Raw genomic sequence first — 24,061 nt, 5'->3', positions numbered from 1 at the left:
AGGGGAAGCGTCTGGCGTGACGCGTCCCCCCATCTTTGGTGTTAACCATAGTAAAACTATAACTATCTATAACTATAACTAAACATATCTATGGTGTTAACTGTTAAGCCTTGAGTTCTTAGCATGGATAAATAATATTGTAACACCGGTAAAGGTATTAGGTACTTGAGTTCATCAGCCCGTCCAAAAAAAAAAAAAATAATAATAATAAAAACTGCGCGAGTGCGTGTTTGAATTTGACAGTGAGCACATGGGTGACATGGCAATAATTTCGCGGAATTTTCTAGAAGTTTGTGTTTAATACTTAAAATTTTCTCGTCATTCGTCAAATTATTGAATGTAAAAATGGCAGAGAATGTCAAAAAACCAATAGAAGGGAGTGGAACTCAACTTCATTGTTTATCAAAGCATTATGTTACTGTAATTAAGGTTAGAACAATATTAAAATTCAATAATATAGGCCTACCATAGATTAACTATAATATATTAAAATTCAATAATATACCATAGATTTAATTATAATATTTTAAAATTCAATAATATAGAGTAATGGCACCTCCCTGCCTTTGGCTACGTTACACTCTATGAGAAATTAACATGGAGTGCCACTACTCTGTACCATAGATTAACTATAATATTTTAAAATTCAATAATATACCATAGATTAACTATAAAATTTTAAACAATCGTAGATAATCGATCCAGTAACATTCATAGTAAGAGAAACCCCTGATCCATCAATGTCAAAGAGTGCCAGAGATTTTTTGAATTTAGAACAACATATTCTTAGTCGTGTTGATGAATGTGATATCATACCTCAAAATTTTCTTATTCCTCTGAAAGGAACTGTATGTAGCAAAAAAATATAATACCCCTAGAATGATTTTATAAATTAAGAAATCCTTAATTTTTAAGCATGTTCTAATTAAACCAAATTATGGAAAGCTTTGGTATCGGGGACGTGTTGAAACTGTTTTTGAAACATCAAAGGGAGCAATGATCAAGTGATTATAATTTATCAGGGAGCCCAACAGTCCTATAATTCCTACAAAATCCTATATAATTTTGAACCAGTCCTATAATATCCTATAATTTCATAAAATGTCCTATAATATCCTATAATTTCATAAAAAGTCCTATAATATCCTATAATTTCATAAAAGGTCCTATAATATCCTATAATTTCATAAAAGGTCCTATAATATCCTATAATTTCATAAAAGGTCCTATAATATCCTATAATTTTATAAAAAGTCCTATAATATCCTATAATTTCATAAAAAGTCCTATAATATCCTATAATTTCATAAAAGGTCCTATAATATCCTATAATTTTATAAAAGGTCCTATAATATCCTATAATTTTATAAAAAGTCCTATAATATCCTATAATTTCATAAAAAGTCCTATAATATCCTATAATTTGATAAAAAGTCCTATAATATCCTATAATTTCATAAAAGGTCCTATAATATCCTATAATTTCATAAAAGGTCCTATAATATCCTATAATTTCTAAAAGGTCCTATAATATCCTATAATTTCATAAAAAGTCCTATAATATCCTATAATTTCAAGTCCTATAATATCCTATAATTTCATAAAAGGTCCTATAATATCCTATAATTTCATAAAAAGTCCTATAATATCCTAAAATTTTATAAAAGGTCCTATAATATCCTATAATATCATAAAAAGTCCTATAATATCCTATAATTTCATAAAAAGTCCTATAATATCCTATAATTTCATAAAAGGTCCTATAATATCCTATAATTTCATAAAAGGTCCTATAATATCCTATAATTTCATAAAAAGTCCTATAATATCCTATAATTTCAAGTCCTATAATATCCTATAATTTCATAAAAGGTCCTATAATATCCTATAATTTCATAAAAAGTCCTATAATATCCTAAAATTTTATAAAAGGTCCTATAATATCCTATAATATCATAAAAAGTCCTATAATATCCTATAATTTCATAAAAAGTCCTATAATATCCTATAATTTTATAAAAGGTCCTATAATATCCTATAATTTCATAAAAGGTCCTATAATATCCTATATTTTTGACATAGTCCAAGTAATTTATATAGTTTAGCATCAAATTTATCAAAATTTAGCTGTTTTTTTATCGAGATCACATTTGAATAGACACCGAAATTACTTCAAAGGCTCGCTTAGGATTTTCTATATATTATATTATATTTTAATTAAGTTCTTCTGAGTTTTCAAAGTAAAATCCAATTAGTTTTTTTGTTTCTTTTTTGAGATTTTTCTACATAGTTTCAGCCCCAAAATTGTATTATATACGAGCATTTTTAGTCCTATATTTTCCTATAAAAACACGTGATTTTTTTCTCCTATAAAATCCTATAATTCCGGAAAAAATTTCCTATTTTTCCTATAAGGAATTTAAATTTAAGAGTGGGCTCCCTGATTTATAATTAAACTATGGAATTTGTACTAATTATTTTATATTAGTGTTTATTTGGTGGATTATGGTACAACTGAATTGGTGTCCCCAAAGGCGTACGTTTTCTTGCTTTAATTAGCCTTATTCCTGATCAGCGCCATCTACCCATAGCGGTGACTTTGAGAACTACTGTAAGCGGCAAGCCAATCAGATATCGCTAAAATCTGGTGACGTCATTTTTGGTAAGACCCGAGAGTGCCAGTCAGTGACGTCACCAGATTTTAGCGACATCTGATTGGCTTGCCGCTTACAGTAGTTCTCAAAGTCGCCGCTATGGGTAGGTGACGCTGATAAGGAATAAGGCTAATTAAATTAATTTACATTAAATTATATTATATCAAGAAAAGTTAAAATTTCAGGATAAGAATACCCGATGATAAAGTGTTTAAAGTTCCATTTCAAGCCTTTCAATTTGTCTTATCAGCTTTAAAGCCATTAAGTTTGCAATTTCAAGATAACATGATGATGAGGCGCGGGTATAATGACTAATTACGGTTGAAATTTAATAGTTTTAATTTAAATTACACTTAAATTAATTTCAGCAAAGCTCAAAAATGGGATACTTCAGCTGTAACATTTGTCCGTCAATTTTTATCTAGTAAGGTTATAAGGAAAATAATTAGTCCTGTGCAATTAAGTAACTCGCGAGTACAAAAAAAAATTATATTTGAGGACTCGCTTGACACGCGAGTACAAAACAAAATTATATTTGAGGACTCGCTTGACGCGCGAGTACAAAAAATATATATTTGAGGACGCGCTTGACGCGCGAGTACAAAAAAGTTATATTTGAGGACTCGCCTAACGCGCGAGTACAAAAATATTTTATTTGAGTACTTACTTGACGCGCGAGTACAAAAAAAAATAGGTTTGAGGAGTCGCTGGACGCGCGAGTACAAAAAAATTATATTTCAGGACTCGCTGGACGCGCGAGTACAAAAAAGTTATATTTCAGGACTCGCTGGACGCGCGAGTACAAAAAAATTATATTTCAGGACTCGCTGGACGCGCGAGTACAAAAAATTATATTTCAGGACTCGCTGGACGCGCGAGTACAAAAAAATTATATTTGAGTACTTACTGAACGCGCGAGTACAAAAAAATTATATTTGAGTACTTAATGGACGCGCGAGTACAAAAAAAATTATATTTGAGTACTTAATGGACGCGCGAGTACAAAAAAATTATATTTGAGTACTTACTGGACGCGCGAGTACAAAAAAAATTATATTTGAGGTCTCGCGAGTACGAAAAAGTTATATTTGAGGACTCGCGCCTAAAAATTGGGACTCGCACACCTCTAAAAATAATTGATTACAATTAATTAACACCGGTTTCCATTATTTTAGAGTCAACTACTGTTCCTATTCAAATCACCCATTTAGATGAGAATGGAAAATTCTATGGAAACATGTATTCCATCGATGATGAAGAAATTTGTCTAAATGTTGAATTAGTTGATCGTTCTTACGCTTGGCTTGATGAGGAACTTATTCCCTCTAATGGTACGTTACGTTAATTATCTATCATCTTTTAGGGAAATTTTCTATAATTTCATAGCTATATGCATGGTTCTGTAGAGAATTCCAATATTGGGAACAGAAACGTTGATCTTGAAAACACTCCTGACAGAGTGACTAATTGGCTTTCGGCCATTGAACAAGTAAGAAAAAACATCGTGACGTAGTTTTAGTTTAGCCTGACAAAGGCTTAATGTTCGAGTTAACTTCAGAAATCGAACACCTGATGAATTTTCCCTTCCCAAAATGTTCTAACATTTAAAAAAATTGGTGGACTTGAAATATTTCAGTGTAGTAAAGAGCCAGAGGTGAAAGAGAGTATCGCGTCAAACGTTCCATTATCAAGAACACCAAGCCCCGCCCCGTTTGCTTGTGGGGATTCTAACGTTCCCAGAGAATTGTCCCCTACTCCAGTTTTAAATCAATCTTTGCCTCAAAGTCTCAGTATTGGTCGCGGAAAATTGTTGAAAAAATTGTCAATGCAAAGCGTGTCTCAGAGTCAGGAACGGACCGTTGATGATGACTTGGATGATAAAGAGAAACAGCAGAGTCACTGTCAAAGTCCACAAAATGTCATTGAAGCTGGAGAGAATCTGAACACGATGGAACCTAAGGGTCCCTCAACTATGGAGGAAGTCAGAAGTCCAAAAACCAATGTTCCTGTTATGAAAGCGCCTTACGCTTCGCCATTTCAAAAACCATCTTTCATGGGGCCAAAACATGGCTTTGGTCGTGGGGGTGTCGCTCAATATTTTGCCCCTGTCAATAACCTAGAGCAGCTCAAAGTGGCGAAAGATGACAAAGAAGAATGGGAAAACGTAAGAAATTAAGTTTACCTACTTGATATAGGCGTATCAAGGTGTCGTTTCTTTAGGATATCATTTCATTGTTAAATAAATTTAATTTTTCAAAGCTTAGTTATCGTTTTCACAATAAGGCCTGTGAAATCGTCAGTAGTGTGCGAGTCCCGTTTTTTTTTTTCGGTTTTCGAGCCGAGTTCGAGTCCCCCTTTTTTTTTTCGGTTTTCGAGCCGAGTTCGAGTCCCGTTTTTTTTTCGGTTTTCGAGTCCGAGTCCCGTTTTTTTCGGTTTTTGAGCCGAGTTCGAGTCCCGTTTTTTTTCGGTTTTCGAGTCCGAGTTCGAGTACCGTTTTTTTTCGGTTTTCGAGCCGAGTTCGAGTCCCGTTTTTTTTTCGGTTTTCGAGCCGAGTTCGAGTCCCGTTTTTTTTTCTTTTCGGTTTTCGAGCCGAGTTCGAGTCCCGTTTTTTTTCGGTTTTCGAGTCCGAGTCCTTTTTTTTTTCGGTTTTCGAGTCCGAGTCCCGTTTTTTTTTCGGTTTTATAGTACGAGTCCCGTTTTTTTTTCGGTTTTCGATTCCGATTCCCGTTTTTTCGGTTTTCGAGCCGAGTCCGGATCCCTTTTTCGCTTTCGAAATAAATTTCATATGTTCATATGTTGTTATCGAGTACTCAGCTCAATACTCGAACTTAACGAGTACTCGCACACTACTGGAAATAATCTCTTTCTATCGCGCATTGATTTGAACACCTTAGCTTTCATTCAATAATTAAACTACCAATAACATTTTAAGTATCGCGTTTGTGAAATTTTCGGCAAACTATAGTATATTAGTACGTCACTTACGACGCGTTATACTGTTCTTTTTTGCGCGTTTGAAATTAGGGTTCCGTTTCAAGTGGAAGCTGTATTTCAACTGTTAATAAAGATTCAGAAAGACGACCTTCTTCTCAAAATAGTTCTCGTAGCGCGCGTGGTATTCCCATTGACAAATACTTGGAACTTTCTAAAAAATGTCAGAAAACTCGGAATGTTAGTGATAAGTTAGAAAATGACGGTGTCGAAACTTCTCGTAAACCATCTCCAGTTGAATCGTCAGCGGTAGGTTTGTCAAGATACGACAAATATACGCAATTGAAAGGAAAAAGTGAAGAAAACACTAAAAATTCGAAGAAATCGGGAAATCTTGACCCTGCTTTATTAAAACCATTGCCACCTAATCTGACGTGTCGAGTTTCGTCAGATAGTTTTGTAAATGTTGATAAAAAGAACGCTTTTGATATTACAAGTGAAATAGAACAATCGGACATTCAGTCGTTTTTTCATAAAAACGTTACGGTTCAGTTTTCAACTGATAATACTTACCAAACCAATCCAAGGTAAATGATAAGTCTTAAAGGGAGGGTGAAGTAGAAAATCAAGTGGTTTTTTTATCGATTCTTCTACCAATTTTAAGACCAGTCTGCATAGTGAAACATTCAGGAAATACCAGCTCCGAATGATTTTAAAATTATTTCAAATTAGGTTCAGATTTAATGGATAATTTTAAAGAAGGACTTCCGACCAATCGCGTAACGCCCTGCCTTTTTGTTAACAGAATTCTCGTGGCACGCTCCGTGTCTCGCACCACGATTGTCACGTCACGCGCCTAATTTTATCAAATCTCGTGATAAATTTCATTCAACCTGGAACGTGCCACGAGAATTTTGTTAATAAAAAGGCAGGGCGTTACGTGATTGGCTGGAGGACCTTCTTTGAAATTATCCTTAAAATCTGAACCTAATTTGAAATAATTTTAAAATCATTCGGAGCTGGTATTTTCTGAATGTTTCACTATGCATGCAGACTGGTCTTATAATTAGTAGAAGAATCGATAAAAAATCACTTGATTTTCTACTTCACCCTCCCTTTAAAGGAAAATACAGGTATCATAACGTTATACCCCAAAAGAACGGCCTTTAAATGATATCTTATTACAAAATAATTAGCATTTAATTAGTCTTAAGAACGAGCTAGGACTCCAGCGTCTGCTAGCCAGAACCTCTTACCCCTACGGGATTGGTTGAATTCTTACAGGCTGAGAGAAGTAAGGGTTAGGTCACTAGGTGGGTTCGATTTAGCAGACACCACTAAAGGAATAGCGGCTGGCGCAATAGTCCTCGTTTTTAAGACTAATTAAATTCTAATTATTTTGTAATAAAATGAAATTAATTTTTGGAAAATACCGTTATTTTAAGGTCGAGCTAAAGCCAACTTGGGAAGGGGGGAGGGGTTGTTCATAGTTTCTGCTCATTTCCAAGCAAGGGTTTCAATTAAAAAATTTCAAGACTTTACAAACCGAAAGACAACATTTCAAAGATTACAACAAAATTGTGAAAAACTTTTATTTTTGAAATTACATTAAGTTAAATGACATTAAATTTAAAGTTACTAATTCCAATATATCTTGTCTTTCCGTCGTTTAAATTGCATAAAATTTTGCATACACGCGCATTTACACCTACGCTAGTGGTTAATCGAGACAGTTTTGGAAAATGTCAATTATTTAACTAATTAAGACACTAATTAAATTAATTTATTCGCTTAATTAGTTACATAATTGACATTTTCCAAAAGTGTCTCGATTAACCACTAGCGTAGGTGTAAATGCGCGTGTATGCAAAATTTTATGCAATTTAAACGACGGAAAGACAAGATATATTGGAATTAGTAACTTTAAATTTAATGTCATTTAACTTAATGTAATTTCAAAAATAAAAGTTTTTCACAATTTTGTTGTAATCTTTGAAATGTTGTCTTTCGGTTTGTAAAGTCTTGAAATTTTTTATTTGAAACACTTGCTTGGAAATGAGCAGAAACTAAAGGCATATGAAAAACCCCTCCCCCCCTTCCCAAGTTGGCTTTAGCTCGACCTTAAGGTATAATGTTATGTTACCTGAGAAATTCCTTTAAAAACATTTATTTACCGAACTTGCAATTGTTTTTTCATGAAGTTCAATGAATGATAACAATGACAAAGTAAAATCACCTACGCGTATTATAACTTATGGATCGAATCCACCCAAACCATTAGAGAAAATCGAAGAATACTGTTTCGAAGAGCCTATTGTTCGAGTAAAAGAAAACAAATTAATTTAATTACTATTCCCAGAGCTAATTTTAATGAACATTCTTTATTAGTCATTGGAAAATGCGGGTATAAAAATTCCAACTGAACTACAGACTTATTTATGGCCAGCAGTTCAAAGAAGTCGAAGTTGCGTAGCTGTTGGTTTAAAAAATTCGGGGAAAAGTGTGGGTTACATCATACCTATTTTAAATCAAATTCGGCAGACCGAAGAGTACAATTACTTACCCGATGGGCCAGGGGTTGGTGACGATTAACCTAATAATAATATTAATGAAGAAAACGCGCTAATTGGCATTAATTAATTACGCAGCCAATTGTAATTGTCTTATGCACTGATTGGAAATCTTGTCAAGCAGTACAAGCGCAATTTAATATGTTTGGAACATTTAGGCAACGAAATTATATAACTACTCTTCATGGCGGGGATAAAATTGAAGATAAAATCGTTAGTTTAAATCAAGAAGTAATATCAAGTTTATTAGGGAGAAGGTATAAGATGCCTTTAAGTATTCGCGCGCCATAGTCCCAGTCCCCCTTTCAAAATACAAGGTGGCCGGGCTATTTCTCCTCTCCTCAGTCGGAAAATACGTAATTTTCGTCATTCGCGTCGCACCAAAGAAAATATACGCTCCAGGAATGGAAGGTATGTCTGGGGGTTGGGTTGACCAAGGAACTTCCGGTCTATGCAATTTCAATGTAGCCGGAAATACCTCGGTCAACCGAGCCTGCCTTTGGAGCGTACTAGGAGGGGCCAGACAAAAATTTACACTAGAGGAAGCTACACTTTCCATTCCTGGGACGTGTATCTTCTTTGGTCGCACTGACGTGAGATTTCAAGAACCAATGAGATGCTGGTTGTAATTTAGAGGCGGGGATTAACTCAGGACCTACTATACGTTTGGACTGTAGATAGAGCTAGAAGTGAGGCGAATTTAAACCTTCTCCCTAGTAAACTAGATATCGCTTCTTGTTTAAAAATATTAATCATACGTAAATAGCTCAGAAGGTAATGTTGTATAATATAGGTTGATCTGCTGAAAGGTTACACTATTCTCGTAACGACACCGTCCATGATTACAAAACTAATTGATAGTGACACTGGTCTTGACATTATTGACCGTTGTTGCCATCTTATATTAGAAGAAGCCAATTATCTGATCGAAATATTTCTAAAAGACGTTCGTATTAGAAATTGTTCACTTAATTAATTAAGCGAAAACTAATTAAAATTTTATTCTTTTTACTTATAATTTAATTTTCAGTTGTTGAGAATTATTTGCGAATTTAAAAGGGCAGTTATTCGTAGAGGAGAAGAGACCACGACAATTTATCAAATTATCGTTTGTACAACTTCATGGTCACGTGGTGTAAAATCCTTCGTTAAATTGATGCCCAATCCCTTGTTATATTTTTCCGTATTTTTGGAAGCCGCTATATATTCGGAAATTAAATTTCACATTGAAATAACGGAATTGAATCAAGAACACGCGGCAATTTTATCCATTCTTCGTAATGCTCCGACTCGCAATACCGTCATTTGCGCATCTGATTACGAAAAAGTTCAAAGGCTAGGAAAGATATTAAAGCTTAATTCCCACGAATGTTTAATGGCGCATGAAAAAATGGTTATTTACGAAATGGAGGATATCAAACATCAATGGAATACTTCCGCCGCTTCTAAGAATAACCCAATAATCGTGATATCCGATGCAATTTTACATTTGATAAATATCACCAACGCGGAGTCCCTTATTCATTACAATGTTCCTGATGTATCGAAATTACAATTCAGTAATCGGTTTAGTTGCCTTCAAGACGTTATCAAGTTCAATGAAAGTGAAATGAAAATGGAACCATTGGGACAAAAGGATGGCGAATGTCATGTCATTATAAATAACGTCAACTGTCATCAGTGTTACGAATTAAAACGGATCATGAATAGCTTAAAGTATCCAATTTCAACTAAACTACGCGATTTGGCTGAAAAGGAACTCCTTACCAGGGAATTATGTCACAATCTCTTAGCGTTTGGAAATTGTGACGTGAAAAATTTTTGTAGACTTCGTCACAAATTTTTCGCGGAAATAGATCAACCTCTTCCGGAATATCCTCATTTTGGAATTATTAAAATTATTGTGAAATTCGTTGTCAATGCTGGTCTTTTCTACGCGAATATTTTGAGTTATCAAGACTCGGAAACCGGAGAAGTTGTAACTCGATATCGGGACGAATTTGCCGATTTGAATTTTAAATTGCAAGATCATTTTCAAAATTTGAAAATTAAAGAAATGGTTAGCAATCCCGTTGTTGGTGATTTATGCGCCGTAAGAATCGTTGGTGGTTCGTATTGTCGAGTTAAAATAACAAAGGTAATGCAACGACGTGTTACAGGGTTCGTACGGAACCTGGATAACCTGGAAAACCTGGATAAGTCAGGGATATGGAAAATAGGGGAAAAAGTCAGGGATTTGAATCTTTTTACTAAACAGTCAGGGATATGTCAGGGATTTCGTTTGGTATATTAAGCTATGCTTCGAGCAATACTAAATATGAGACAGGTGTGATGAAGTGGGCTCTGGTAAACACCTTAAAATAGTCAGGGATATTTCCAAAATTTGGTCAGGGATAACCTGGAAAAGTCAGGGATTTTCAATGTAAAAATTTCGTACAAACCCTGTGTTATGTTGAAGCTTATTTTAAAAGGAAAATGTCGGGTATACGCCTTAATTCTTTATAAAGGTGCATCCTGTTACGAAGGGCTTTACGCAAAAAGTTGAAGTATTTTCAATTGATTACGGATGGATTAGAACAGCGGAATTAGGCGATGTTTTCGTTTTACCAAAGAGTTTTTCTTCATTTATACCTCAAGCCGTTAAGATAAGGATTTGTAAGGTAAAACCCATTGATGGAAGTAATGTGTGGACGGCTCAAGCTGATACTTACGTTAGCGAACTTATCAGTAACCGTATATTGATTGGCAAGGTAATTGGTTTGGGGGATGAACTTTCGGAGTTAGCGTTGGCGTTGGATAAATCGTTCGTTTATAACTTAATTTTTAGGTTGTCATGTCGTTAAGAGATTGCGTTTATGTCACGAATTTGGGGACGCGTTCGGACTTTAACTCGTCACTCGTAATGAGACTCAAGTCCCAAAATTTGGCAATTGCAAACCCAAATCATATTGAATTGTTGCGACAAATGTGCGATGGTGTTATATCTTGGAAGAAAAGTCCCATTGGTAAACTAAAACTTCTTCGAAAGCAACTTTATTTTAAACAGTTTATCAAAGCGATGCTAAATCAGTTCTATAATTTTAGAAGTTCATACAATACCATTGTCTATGTTAATCACTTACGAATCCTTTGAGCCCAACTCTGTTAACGAAGTATTCGTGACTTCGGTGCAATCCCCTAGTCTCTTCTACGCGGTTCCTTCCCAAAACTTCTCAGGAAAACTGACAGATCTGAATAACTTGATAAATAAACTGTATCTAGAAAAAAAGCTTAACAAAGCTGTATCATTCAAAAAAGATGATGTTGTTATCGCGCCATTTAACTCCGAAGGACGGTAAATAACCTTTCTAAAGTAGGTACACATTGTCCGATATAACTTGTTTTTCCTAAGCAGGTGGTACCGAGCTTGCATTACGCGAGTATACGAAGATACGGTTCAACTTTATTTTCTTGATTTTGGTGATAACGGTTCTGCTGTTTTTAATGATGTGTATGAAATGCCGCCTGATATTGTACAAGATTTGCCGTTCCAAGCTGTTAAATGTTCTCTCGCTGGTGTAAAAGCGGCGAAAGGACAATGGAGCCAGTTAGCTATTGACTCATTTTGTGATATGACCCGAGAAGACGACGATGATGATATTTATCGCCCACTATTACTCAAGGTATGAAAAATACAGGTGTGCATGTCCTAATTTTTAGGTTACGAGTCCAAGTGGAAGACTGGACTCGCCTAGTCCTTGAGTCCAATTTCACAGTACTCGCTAGTCCTCAAAAAATTCCAAGGACTCGAACTCGCACAGTCCTAATAAAAAATTATTCATTTATGAACTCAATTTTCAGGTTGTTCAAATGTCCTTGGATCTTAATTATGATCGTTCGTGCTCTGTAACGTTACACTTTATTGAGAATGATGCCTCATTAGGATTGGAGTTAGTGAAACGAGGATTGGCTAAAGACGTGAATAGCAAAAATTTGAAGGATACTACGCTTAATATTGATGACGAAAATGTAACTATGAAAAACAGTCATCTTATTTAATCACGCGTTAACAAAAATGAATTGCGACAATGTACGTAGGACTCGGGAGAAGAAAGTGACTTATCAGAGACTGACAAACTCAACTTGGAATTTGATAATAATGCATTCTTTGAATGGGTAGGAGTGGATAAAGAAATAATTAAAAGGATGCGTGCCTATAATCAAGATTCAGAGCCTAAATCTGTTGAAAACGGACTTCAACATAATCCTACATTAAGCCCAATACCGTTACGTCAATTAACCACTGATGGAAAACACTATCCCAAGACAATGTGGTTTCAGTCTGATGATCTAGTAATAGTTCACATTGAACTTCCATCGTGTTCTGATTATTCAGCTGAAATTTCAGAGAAGTTCATTTCCTTTCAGTATGTACTGCTAAAATGTTTTTCAACGTTGCAAAAACTTTAAAAGTAAAAACGAAATCTAATAATTTTAGAACAATTCACGGAAATAAATTCTACGACTTCAAAGAAGATTTATTTGATGATGTCGATGTTGGATCCAGTAATGTTGAAAGTCTTCCAGAAAAAGTCAAATTTAAGTTGCGGAAATCTACTGTAGGTCAAAAATGGCCAAGATTAACAAAATCAACTGATAAGGTATTAGATTTTGGCCTATTTTGCATTTTTAATTTGTGGCCGTAATAATATTTTAATTAATTGTAGAAGTGGTACATAAAGCTTCACGTTGATCATCTTGAATGCGATGATGTCACAAAAGTAGTTTGCCGCCCACCTCCAGGTCAGTTTTAGTGGTTAGGCTTAGCAGTAGGCTTAACAGTAGGCTTATATTGGGTTTTTTAATTTGGGGACCTTAATTGGGTTGTCATCTTTTTAAAACTATTTTTGTAAGCTAATTAATTTAATTTTGCGTTTCTAAAATCAGTGAGAGGTTCGTATATCAGGCACTATGATGATACAAGTTCATCAGATGAGGATTATAATGATGGTCTTTTGGATATGGAAGATATTTAAGTGTGGTCAGGGGTTCGGGGAAACAACTTATTTTCATAAGCTTTTGATACTCTAGAGAAAAAGAGTTATTTTTGTATTCAAATGTTAAATGTATAACCACCTGAAGATCAGGTGATTAAATTTAGTGTTCAAATAAAACAATAAATGTGTTTTTCTAATTGGCTCCTAAAATTCAAACGGTCGAGTTGGTTGGTTCGGTTCAGTTTCCTTTCTGATGTTGAGAATGGGCACCTCCTTCAGAAACGTCATAGGGCCCTGCATAGGGTAAGAGTTTGGGGAAACATATTTTGATACTCAAGAGAAAAAGAGTTATTTTTTGCATTCAAATGTAAAATGTATAACCGCCTTGAAGATCAGGTGATTAAATTTAGTGTTAAAATAAAACAATAAATGTGTTTTTCTAATTGGCGCCTAAAATTCGAACGGTCGAGTTGGTTGGTTCGGTTCAGTTTCCTTTCTGATGTTGAGAATGGGTACCCCCTTCAGAAACGTCATAGGGTAAGGGTTTGGGGAAACATCTTTTGATACTCAAGAGAAAAAGAGTTATTTTTTGCATTCAAATGTAAAATGTATAACCGCCTGAAGATCGGGTGATTAAATTTAGTGTTAAAATAAAACAATAAATGTGTTTTTCTAATTGGCGCCTAAAATTCGAACGGTCGAGTTGGTTGGTTCGGTTCAGTTTACTTTCTGATGTTGAGAATGGGTACCTCCTTCAGAAACGTCATAGGGTAAGGGACTAAGGGAAAGGGTGGGAAAACAAATAATAAGATGGCTGTCATGAGTGAAAACGAAGAACATGACAGAAAAATTGTCAATGAATTTTGCCATTTATTAGAAAAATCAAAGCAGTTATTCAATGGATTAAGGTGAGGATTAACGCGTATTTTCATAATCCTCACGAAAATTTATTTATGAAAGGAATAGGTAGCTGGCTTTCAGTGTACAATTTGTGATAAATATCTTAAGCCTTGGTCTGTCTAATTTTCGTACCCAAGTAACCCAATGTTTGGCGAGAAGTGACAGCCAAACCATGGAGGGATGATACTAGTTATAGGAGGTAATACTTGTGTGAACCCGCGCGGCACACCTATTTGGTATCACCTCCTGTGAGTCGTACTGTAGGTTGTATCCTTCCTCCATGGTCAAACGCTCCACGCTAACCCCTATATATTGGCTTCAATATTTTAGCATTGAATTATTTTTTCTTAGACGTATTTTACCGAATCTAATTTAAAACTAATCCTTTAATGACTAAAAATTAGTAACTAATGCTAAAAGTATGATCGAGTGGCCTATGTTACTGAAGAAATGGACTAGCATGACAAAAATTAGACTAGGTTTAGTTCAAAAAATTAAAAAAGACTCGCAGTCGCATATGGGAAAAACGGACTCGTCGCGTAGTCTTACTAGCCTTTTGGAGGACTCGCGAGTACACGCAAATTTCTAGGAAAACAGGTTGCGAGTCCGAGTACGGACTCGCATGGGAGTGTTCGCAAATTAGCCTTTTGGAGGACTCGCGAGTACCCCCAAATTTCTAGGAAAACAGGTTGTGAGTAGTCGGACTCGGACTCACATGCGAGTACTCGCAAATTAGCCTTATGGAGGACTCGCGAGTACCCGCCAAATTCTAGGAAAACAGGTTGCGAGTACTCGCAAATTTATAGGAAACAGGTTGTGAGTACTCGGACTCGCATGCGAGTACTCGCACAGGCCTATCGTTTTTCTCTTTTGGATAAAAGGTTTAAAATTTTATTTTAGAGATCTTCCGCAGTATGGTCACAAACAGTGGCAAGCATACTTCGGAAGAACGTTTGACGTGTACACAAAACTATGGAAATTTCAACAGCAGCATAGGTTAGTTTTTTTAAAGGGAGGGTGAAGTGGAAAATCAAGTGATTTTTTATCGATTCTTCTTCTAATTATAAGACTAGTCTGCATAGTAAAACATTCAGAAAATACTTCCAAATGATATTAAAATTCAAATTAGGTTCCGATTTTAACGCTAATTCGAAGTATCCCCCTCCGACCAATCGCGTAACGTCCTGCCTTTTTATTAATAAAATTCTCGTGGCACGCTCCGTATCGAATGAAATTGATCGCGAGATTTCATAAAATTTGCGTGCGATGTGACAATTGTGGCGCGAGACATGGAGCATGCGTGCCACGAGAATTTTGTTAACAAAAAGGCATGGCGTTACGCGATTGGTCGGAGGGGGATACTTCGAATTATTCTTAAAATCGGAACTTAATTTGAATTTTAAAATCAATCGGAAGTATTTTCTGAATGTTTCACTATGCAGACTGGTCTTATAATTAGAAGAAGAATCGATAAAAAATCACTTGATTTTCCACTTCACCCTCCCTTTAAGTAGGCAAATAAGATTTACGTTTAATAAAAAAAATTAACGATATATAGGCACACTCTTGATGTTAAATATGGCTTAAAACGATGGCAAATTGGTGAAATTGCCTCAAAAATTGGGCAACTTTATTATCATTATTAGTAAGCCGATGTTTTTGGAATTAATTAACGGGGAATTTCAGATTTTTAATTATTTTTTTTTAATTTAATTGGCTTTTTAGCTTGAGAACGAGTGAGACAAACTATTTAAACGAAGCATTTTCATTCTACGCCGCAATCCGGGCTCGAGGGTACTATAGTAAAGCGAGCAAAGAAGAAAGGTACGTTGTGTAAGATTGAATCTCCATTTATCATTGTTGTTTATTGTCGGAATCGGAAGTAGGATTACTGGGACTGATTATAGTTTTCAATTTACACGTACTAGATCTGATTTAATGGTTAAAAAACTGCGCTACTATGCAAGGTTTATTGTTGTATGTATGCTGTTAAAGAAAATGAAGCTAGTCAGAGATTTAGTCAGAGTTAGTTTGTTTGAATTTCAAATTTAAGATATATTAGTTTTATTCCTTTAATTAATAAATTTAAATGGGATTATCAGGAACTCGCTAAGCAAATAGACGATTACACGGCTACTTACGAACCTGAAGACCAGTTAGAATGGACCTTAGTCTTAGGGGAGATTAAAGCCTTCATTGAAGTATTTGAAAAATAAAGAAAAATGCCTTTAAGTTAATTAATTAATTTGTTTAATTAACTTAAACCTAAAAAACCTCTTAATAGGCTGACAATCTGATAAACGTAATAGACAATGACTCAACATCAGTTGTTTTATCACATCGATTAAGTCCATTAAATATGCTTGGGGTTGAAAAAATGACTTCAACGCAACTCACTCTTCAAGAAATACTGATCGTTGGTAATTGTTCCGACCAGGTGATTTATTTATAAAATATATCACCATGGATAAAGAACGCGCGTGATGAAATTTGTTTTCACTCTACAGGATAGGATAGGCAACTCCCTATCTCGAACGACAGCTTATTCTGTATATACTCTGTTACAACATCAGTTGTCAGCACGCGTAAAGCTAAGATAAGTCTCTATGTAACGTAGCTTTGTACGTGCTGTCAAGAGACTAAAAATAAAAACTTCAGGATCTACAGGATTTAAAATATCCGCGAGTTTTTTAAGCTCGAGTGCACGGACCTCTAGGCCTTAGTTTCAAATTCGTGTATGCAATTTCAAACATATTTGAAACTAAGGCCTAGAGGTCCGTGCACTCGAGCTTAAAATACTCGCGGATATTTTAAGTCCTGAAGATCCTGAAGTTTTTTGTCTCTTGACAGCACGTACAAAGCTACGTTACATAGAGACTTAAGCAAGTAGTCCACTTAAGCCTTGCGAAACCGTATCGTTACCGTTTTAATTTCGTAAATCATCCGAAAGAGGGCGCCCATTACCTAAATCCGAAAGAATCGTTTAAGAAACGTTATCAGATGGCGTTCTGTTCGTATTTGGATACGTGACGTTACGTTAACGATACGGTTTCACAAGGCTTAGTGGACTACTTGCTTTAGCTTTACGCGTGCTGTCAACCGATATTGTAACAGAGTATATACAGAATAAGTTGTCGTTCGAGATGGGGAGTTGCCTATCCTGTAGAGTGAAAACAAATTTGAAATTTCCTCACGCGCATTCTTTATCCATTGTATCACGATCAAATTATAAGTACAACTTATTTATAGAACTTAGTTTTCTTTAAAGGTGAAATTTAGCGAATTAACTCTGGACATGTTTCGAATGCTTCAATCGTTAGAAAGAGAACCTCAAGAAGATAACACTCAAATTTACGATGTTTCACCGGCTCCTGGAAGACTTCCTTTTGTAAAGTCCCAGTTTGTTTTGAAATTCATGGTGGCTTCTATGAGTAATTTATTCATTTAAAATTATAGCCAGACAATAGTGATCGACCTTTGAAACGGGAAAATCCTCACAAGTACCTTTTGTACAAACCCACTTTCAGTCAACTCCTGGTTTTTCTGGCATCCGGATTTAAAGAACTGCCACCTAATGGTGTTTTGCTACTTTACCTCTCGGCAGATGGGTGTTTTTCAAATATAAAACATCCCGAAGACGGTATATGCTCAATTTAATTAGTGATTCAAATCATATATTGTTTAATGGAAATTAATTTCTATTATATTTTTTTTTTTAGCTGGTTATGATTTTGGTGGAGTTATGACCAATTGCAAGAAGGAAGCCGAACATGCCAATAGAAAAAACATGCAGTTGAAAGACATGAATTGGTATTTAATAATATATATAATTTTTAATAGAGGTGTGCAAGTCCGATTTCCCAGTACTCGCGAGTCCGATTTCCCAGTACTCTCGAGTCCGATTTCCCAGTACTCGCGAGTCCGATTTCCCAGTACTCGCGAGTCCGATTTCCCAGTACTCGCGAGTCCGATTTCCCAGTACTCTCGAGTCCGATTTCCCAGTACTCGCGAGTCCGATTTCCCAGTACTCTCGAGTCCGATTTCCCAGTACTCTCGAGTCCGATTTCCCAGTACTCTCGAGTCCGATTTCCCAGTACTCTCGAGTCCGATTTCCCAGTACTCGCGAGTCCGATTTCCCAGTACTCAGCTCGAGTCCGATTTCCCAGTACTCAGCTCGAGTCCGGTTTCCCAGTACTCAGCTCGAGTCCGGTTTCCCAGTACTCGCGAGTCCGATTTTACAGTACTCAGCTCGAGTCCGATTTCCCAGTACTCAGCTCGAGTCCGGTTTCCCAGTACTCAGCTCGAGTCCGGTTTCCCAGTACTCAGCTCGAGTCCGGTTTCCCAGTACTCAGCTCGAGTCCGATTTCCCAGTACTCAGCTCGAGTCCGATTTCCCAGTACTCAGCTCGAGTCCGATTTCCCAGTACTCAGCTCGAGTCCGATTTCCCAGTACTCAGCTCGAGTCCGATTTCCCAGTACTCAGCTCGAGTCCGATTTCCCAGTACTCAGCTCGAGTCCGATTTCCCAGTACTCAGCTCGAGTCCGATATCCCAATACTACTGGCAAATTTCTTGAAAAACAGGTTGCAACTACTCGGACTCGCATGCAAGTACTCGCGCAGGCCCAATAATTTCTATTAATTGAATTTAATTACTTATTGTAGCCTTTACCCTGGTGATCTCTACCCCTTCAGCCGAAAGCCTTTAATGTTAATAGTAGATAGTGACAACAGTCATGCCTTCCAACACATTCCGCGCTATTTTGGACAACCTTTTATTGTTCTAATGTCCCCCGAAGATGTTCCTTCTTCATTTCATGGTAAATACTCTAAAGGCTTCCCGAATCTAGGTCGCTGGCTAAATCGTCATGCGTGTTCTTCTTCAGATCATCAACACAAGGGAAATCTTTTCACATTGTTCCTTCATAGTCCATTAACTGCCATGTGTTTTACTTGCAATATTTCCGATATCCCAATATCAGTTTGGGAAAAGGGAAAATCTCAAATCATCCTTTTCATGACTGAAGCCAGCCATCTTGTAACTAGATCTAGGAACATTGGTTGGTTAATTAATTTATTCATTAAAAATATATGTATCACGTTAAAAATTAACACGGGTGTATTTTTTTTATTTAGATCCAGTTTTCTTGCATTTCTTTGGTGATGATTTCTTAAGACTACTAATTTTAAGATTTATTTTTTGTAGTATCGCTCTAAGGTTGCATAGGTTATTTAAGGTAATGCTATTAACAGCAGTGGTGTGCGTGTCCCGTTTTTTCGGTTTTGAGCCGAGTCCGAGTCCTGTTTTTATCATTTTATGGTTTTGAGCCGAGTCCGAGTCCCGTTTTTTCTGTTTTGATCCGAGTCCGAGTCCCGTTTTTTCTGTTTTGAGCCGAGTTCGAGTCCCGTTTTTTTCTGTTTTGAGCCGAGTTCGAGTCCCGTTTTTTCTGTTTTGATCCGAGTTCGAGTCCCGTTTTTTCTGTTTTGAGCCAAGTCCTGAGTCCCGTTTTTTCTGTTTGATCCGAGTCCGAGTCCCGTTTTTTTCTGTTTTGATCCGAGTCCCGAGTCCCGTTTTTTCTGTTTTGATCCGAGTTCGAGTCCCGTTTTTTCTGTTTTGAGCCAAGTCCTGAGTCCCGTTTTTTCTGTTTTGAGCCGAGTTCCGTTCCGAGTCCTGAGTCCCGTTTTTTTCTGTTTTGAGCCGAGTCCCGTTTTTTCTGTTTTGATCTAAGTCCTGAGTCCCGCTTTTTCTGTTTTGATCCGAGTCCCGAGTCCCGTTTTTTCTGTTTTGATCCGAGTCCGAGTCCCGTTTTTTCTGTTTGATCCGAGTCCGAGTCCCGTTTTTTTCTGTTTTGATCCGAGTCCCGAGTCCCGTTTTTTCTGTTTTGATCCGAGTTCGAGTCCCGTTTTTTCTGTTTTGAGCCAAGTCCTGAGTCCCGTTTTTTCTGTTTTGAGCCGAGTTCCGTTCCGAGTCCCGAGTCCCGTTTTTTTCTGTTTTGAGCCGAGTCCCGTTTTTTCTGTTTTGATCTAAGTCCTGAGTCCCGCTTTTTCTGTTTTGATCCGAGTCCCGAGTCCCGTTTTTTCTGTTTTGATCCGAGTCCGAGTCCCGTTTTTTCTGTTTTGAGCCGAGTTCGAGTCCCGTTTTTTTCTGTTTTGAGCCGAGTTCGAGTCCCGTTTTTTCTGTTTTGATCCGAGTTCGAGTCCCGTTTTTTCTGTTTTGAGCCAAGTCCTGAGTCCCGTTTTTTCTGTTTGATCCGAGTCCCGTTTTTTTCTGTTTTGATCCGAGTCCCGAGTCCCGTTTTTTCTGTTTTGATCCGAGTCCCGTTTTTTCTGTTTTGTTCCGAGTCCCGAGTCCCGTTTTTTCTGTTTTGTTCCGAGTCCCGAGTCCCGTTTTTTCTGTTTTGTTCCGAGTCCCGAGTCCCGTTTTTTCTGTTTTGTTCCGAGTCCCGAGTCCCGTTTTTTCTGTTTTGTTCCGAGTCCCGTTTTTTCTGTTTTGTTCCGAGTCCCGTTTTTTCTGTTTTGTTCCGAGTCCCGTTTTTTCTGTTTTGTTCCGAGTCCTGAGTTCCGTTATTTCTGTTTTGTTCCGAGTCCCGAGTCCCGTTTTTTCTGTTTTGTTCCGAGTCCCGTTTTTTCTGTTTTGTTCCGAGTCCCGTTTTTTCTGTTTTGTTTCGAGTCCCGTTTTTTCTGTTTTGTTCCGAGTCCTGAGTTCCGTTATTTCTGTTTTGTTCCGAGTCCTGAGTTCCGTTATTTCTGTTTTGTTCCGAGTCCTGAGTTCCGTTATTTCTGTTTTGTTCCGAGTCCTGAGTTCCGTTATTTCTGTTTTGTTCCGAGTCCCGTTTTTATCATTTTATGGTTTTGAGCCGAGTCCGAGTCCCGTTTATTTCGAACTTAACGAGTACTCGCACACCACTGAATGCTAGTAAACTTTTAAAGCAAAAAATGCATTAATTACTATTTGTATCTATCCAACTTGTAGGGTCGGTCATTTTTCCCCTGCTCTCATCCTCAGTTTCCAGAAACTGAAATTTTTGATAATCCAACATTGCGTAGATGCGTTTTAGACCTGGCATCCATATTGGATGTTTCCACTCTTTTCTCCGAAGTTGAAGAACAGGACTGACGGGTAGTCATGTTTACCCTAGCTTGAAGCCAATTTTCTCTCTCCTCACGCAAGAGGCAAATTGATAATAAATGTATATTAATTATCGTATACGCCAATTAGGTAATATATTTAAACTAATTTAGGTTTTTTCAAAGAAAAAAAGAGAAAAAAACAAACAAATATTGTAAATAATAGTACACTATTTATTCCCCATTTTCCCATACATTATCGTCACTTTAAAACTCTCGTTGATATTTTTATTATAGTTTTTAAAATCGTTACTCATTATTCATCTATACGTTATTAATTATTTTTACTAAGTTTAAAGTTTTTAATTGCCAAATATTTTCAAATTGCAACAAAATATCTTAATTGCCATGAAAAATAGATAAGATATGATAAATTGTTGCATTGTAGGCAATGAAGACGATATCCTTATTAGTAGAGGTGTGCGAGTCCTAAATTTTAGGTTTCGAGTCCGAGTCCCAAATTTTAGGTTGCGAGTCCGAGTCCTAAATTTTAGGTTGCGAGTCCGAGTCCTAAATTTTAGGTTGCGAGTCCGAGTCCTAAATTTTAGGTTTCGAGTCCGAGTCCTAAATTTTAGGTTTCGAGTCCGAGTCCTAAATTTTAGGTTTCGAGTCCGAGTCCTAAATTTTAGGTTTCGAGTCCGAGTCCTAAATTTTAGGTTTCGAGTCCGAGTCCTAAATTTTAGGTTTCGAGTCCGAGTCCTAAATTTTAGGTTTCGAGTCAGAGTCCTAAATTTTAGGTTTCGAGTCCGAGTTCTAAATTTTAGGTTTCGAGTCCGAGTCCTAAATTTTAGGTTTCGAGTCCGAGTCCTAAATTTTAGGTTTCGAGTCAGAGTTCTAAATTTTAGGTTTCGAGTCCGAGTTCTAAATTTTAGGTTTCGAGTCCGAGTCCTAAATTTTAGGTTTCGAGTCCGAGTCCTAAATTTTAGGTTTCGAGTCCGAGTCCTAAATTTTAGGTTTCAAGTCCGAGTCCTAAATTTTAGGTTTCGAGTCCAAGTCCTAAATTTTAGGTTTCGAGTCCAAGTCCTAAATTTTAGGTTTCGAGTCCAAGTGCGAGTAGTGGAAAACTGGGCTTGCCAAGTCGTCAAATCCAATTTTCCAATACTAGCGAGTGAGTCCTATCCTATATACTATAGCCTTTGCTAGCCTTTTGTAAGAGCCCCTGCACTGACATGTGACAGGCAACGCAGCCACGGACTGTGAAGTGTAAGGCGTTATCGGTTATCGCGCGTGTCAAATAAAGCTTTATCAGGTGTGTGGTAACATAGCCTTCTCGATCATGCGTGGGTCTGAGTACTCGGACTCGTACGCGAGAACTTGGACTCGGACTCGCACGCAAGAACTCGTAATTTGCGAGTGCTCACTAAGGCTGTGGTAACATAGCCTACTCGATCATGCGTGGGTCTGAGTACTTGGACTCGGACTCGCACGCAAGTACTCGTAATTTGTGAATGCTCACTAAGGCTGTGGTAACATAGCCTACTCGATCATGCGTGGGTCTGAGTACTTGGACTCGGACTCGCACGCAAGTACTCGTGCTCGCTAAGGCTACTTATTAGATCTGATCGATGCATCTAACGAGAAGTCCATATATAAAGAATCTTACTGAGTGATACTCATGTTTTGCGTACGTAATGTTTTCAGATTAAAATTAATTTATGATCGAAGTATTTTAAATGAGAAATATAAATCTTTTTGATCCATTAATGGGTTCAGTTTATTTACGTTTTTATTTAAGTCTTAAACCATTTAAAGTACTGACAATAAAATGCTTCCACGCTTGGAAAAAAATTATATATAAATTAATTTAATTTTAAGCACTAAAATTTGTATTTAAATGAAAGAATAACATAACGTCTGAATAAGTTTTGGAATCGTACGTGCTTCTAGAAGAGAATAGGCCAAATTATAGTCATCTTTTCTGCTAGGGTAAAAAAAGATAAAAGATCGAGAAGAAAGCTTGCTAAAGTCATTGCCAATAAACCTGACAAATCAAATTAAGAAAATGATAATTGCAAATAATAAATATATATAATTATATATAAAAAAATACAATGTGGTAGTAAATTACATTGTAAATATTTTTCTCATAACTTTTTTTTTTCTTGTCTTTCTTGAGAATCTAAATTGATATAAGGTCTCTTCTCTTAAATTAAATTAATTTATTTTTTTTTTTTAATTCTATTTGGAATATTCTAAAACTTTAAAGAAAAACAACAAATTATACTTGACATAAGCTTATCGTAAACCGGCACTTGTAGTTGATCAATGTTTGAATCGATTTGAATTATTTAATTTATTTTTCTTAATAATTGTATAGTAATAAATACTTTTACGAAACTATAACTTTAATAAATACGTAAGTTTTCAGACTAGGAGGATTCGTACCATTTACGCAAGGATCAGGCATGGTTTTTGACCCACCAGGGAGTCAGGCCTCCTTGTGTAAATGGAATGGTAGTAGACACTTCAAAAGTTCATAGATTAAAGGTGGAATTCATAAACGTCGGACGCAACGCAATTTAGTACAGGCAAAGGCAGCGGGCGTCGTGCGCAAAAGGCTGCGGAAGTTTGCGCACGACGCCCTGCCTTTGCCTGTACTAAATTGCGTTGCGTCCGACGTTTATGAATTAGCGGTCTTATTCCTGATTAGCGCCATCTACCCATAGCGGTGACTTTGAGAACTACTGTAAGCGGCAAGCCAATCAGATGTCGCTAAAATCTGGTGACGTCATTTTTGGTAAGACCCGAGAGTGCCAGTCAGTGACGTCACCAGATTTTAGCGACATCTGATTGGCTTGCCGCTTACAGTAGTTCTCAAAGTCGCCGCTATGGGTAGGTGGCGCTGATAAGGAATAAGACCGCTAATTCCACCTTTAAACCAAAATTAATGCCGATTTTCATTGGC

General features: G+C 36.6%; 2 protein-coding genes across 9 annotated transcripts; both read left to right on the top strand.

The window, feature by feature from the left end:
- The first annotated feature begins 4 nt into the window (after positions 1-4).
- Positions 5-13,328, top strand: LOC149651066 (putative ATP-dependent RNA helicase TDRD12). Of its 3 annotated transcripts, none has more exons than XM_089847837.1 (24): positions 5-429; positions 693-848; positions 916-1,004; positions 2,489-2,536; positions 2,840-2,956; positions 3,023-3,078; positions 3,830-3,985; positions 4,061-4,143; positions 4,291-4,818; positions 5,679-6,172; positions 7,787-7,907; positions 7,974-8,162; positions 8,234-8,368; positions 8,949-9,101; positions 9,186-10,292; positions 10,663-10,905; positions 10,983-11,160; positions 11,243-11,489; positions 11,550-11,817; positions 11,996-12,163; positions 12,233-12,561; positions 12,633-12,795; positions 12,862-12,937; positions 13,082-13,328. In XM_089847837.1, exons 1-24 carry the CDS (start codon positions 346-348, stop codon positions 13,168-13,170), a joined length of 5,277 nt encoding a protein of 1,758 aa, XP_089703963.1. In that variant the 5' UTR covers positions 5-345; the 3' UTR covers positions 13,171-13,328. The 3 variants fall into 3 exon arrangements, with proteins under 3 accessions (XP_089703963.1, XP_089703962.1, XP_089703964.1); XM_089847836.1 differs by having other exon boundaries at positions 6-429; positions 11,240-11,489; XM_089847838.1 differs by lacking the exons at positions 693-848; positions 916-1,004; positions 2,489-2,536; positions 2,840-2,956; positions 3,023-3,078 and having other exon boundaries at positions 8-429; positions 11,240-11,489.
- Positions 13,329-13,891: 563 nt separating this feature from the next.
- On the top strand, positions 13,892-23,499 carry LOC149651065 (protein SCAI). Of its 6 annotated transcripts, none has more exons than XM_089847831.1 (16): positions 13,892-14,039; positions 14,932-15,027; positions 15,590-15,676; positions 15,757-15,864; positions 15,960-16,056; positions 16,134-16,232; positions 16,316-16,468; positions 17,288-17,419; positions 17,488-17,671; positions 17,751-17,841; positions 18,694-18,848; positions 18,915-19,088; positions 19,165-19,265; positions 21,002-21,596; positions 21,705-21,974; positions 22,029-23,499. In XM_089847831.1, the coding sequence occupies exons 1-14, from the start codon at positions 13,942-13,944 to the stop codon at positions 21,143-21,145; spliced, it is 1,719 nt and encodes a 572-aa protein (XP_089703957.1). In that variant the 5' UTR covers positions 13,892-13,941; the 3' UTR covers positions 21,146-21,596; positions 21,705-21,974; positions 22,029-23,499. The 6 variants fall into 6 exon arrangements, with proteins under 6 accessions (XP_089703957.1, XP_089703958.1, XP_089703961.1 ...); XM_089847832.1 differs by having other exon boundaries at positions 21,705-22,109; positions 22,191-23,499; XM_089847835.1 differs by having other exon boundaries at positions 15,757-15,855; positions 17,300-17,419; positions 21,705-23,499.
- The last annotated feature ends 562 nt before the right edge of the window (positions 23,500-24,061 follow it).

This window comes from Phalangium opilio, unplaced genomic scaffold (genome assembly GCF_054372755.1).
Source record: "Phalangium opilio isolate 3A_F unplaced genomic scaffold, DU_Popi_V2 ptg000082l_1, whole genome shotgun sequence".
Taxonomy (NCBI): Eukaryota; Metazoa; Arthropoda; class Arachnida; order Opiliones; family Phalangiidae; genus Phalangium; species Phalangium opilio.
The sequence above is the reverse complement of the archived record's forward strand: the minus strand, read 5'-3'. Positions and strand labels throughout refer to the sequence as shown.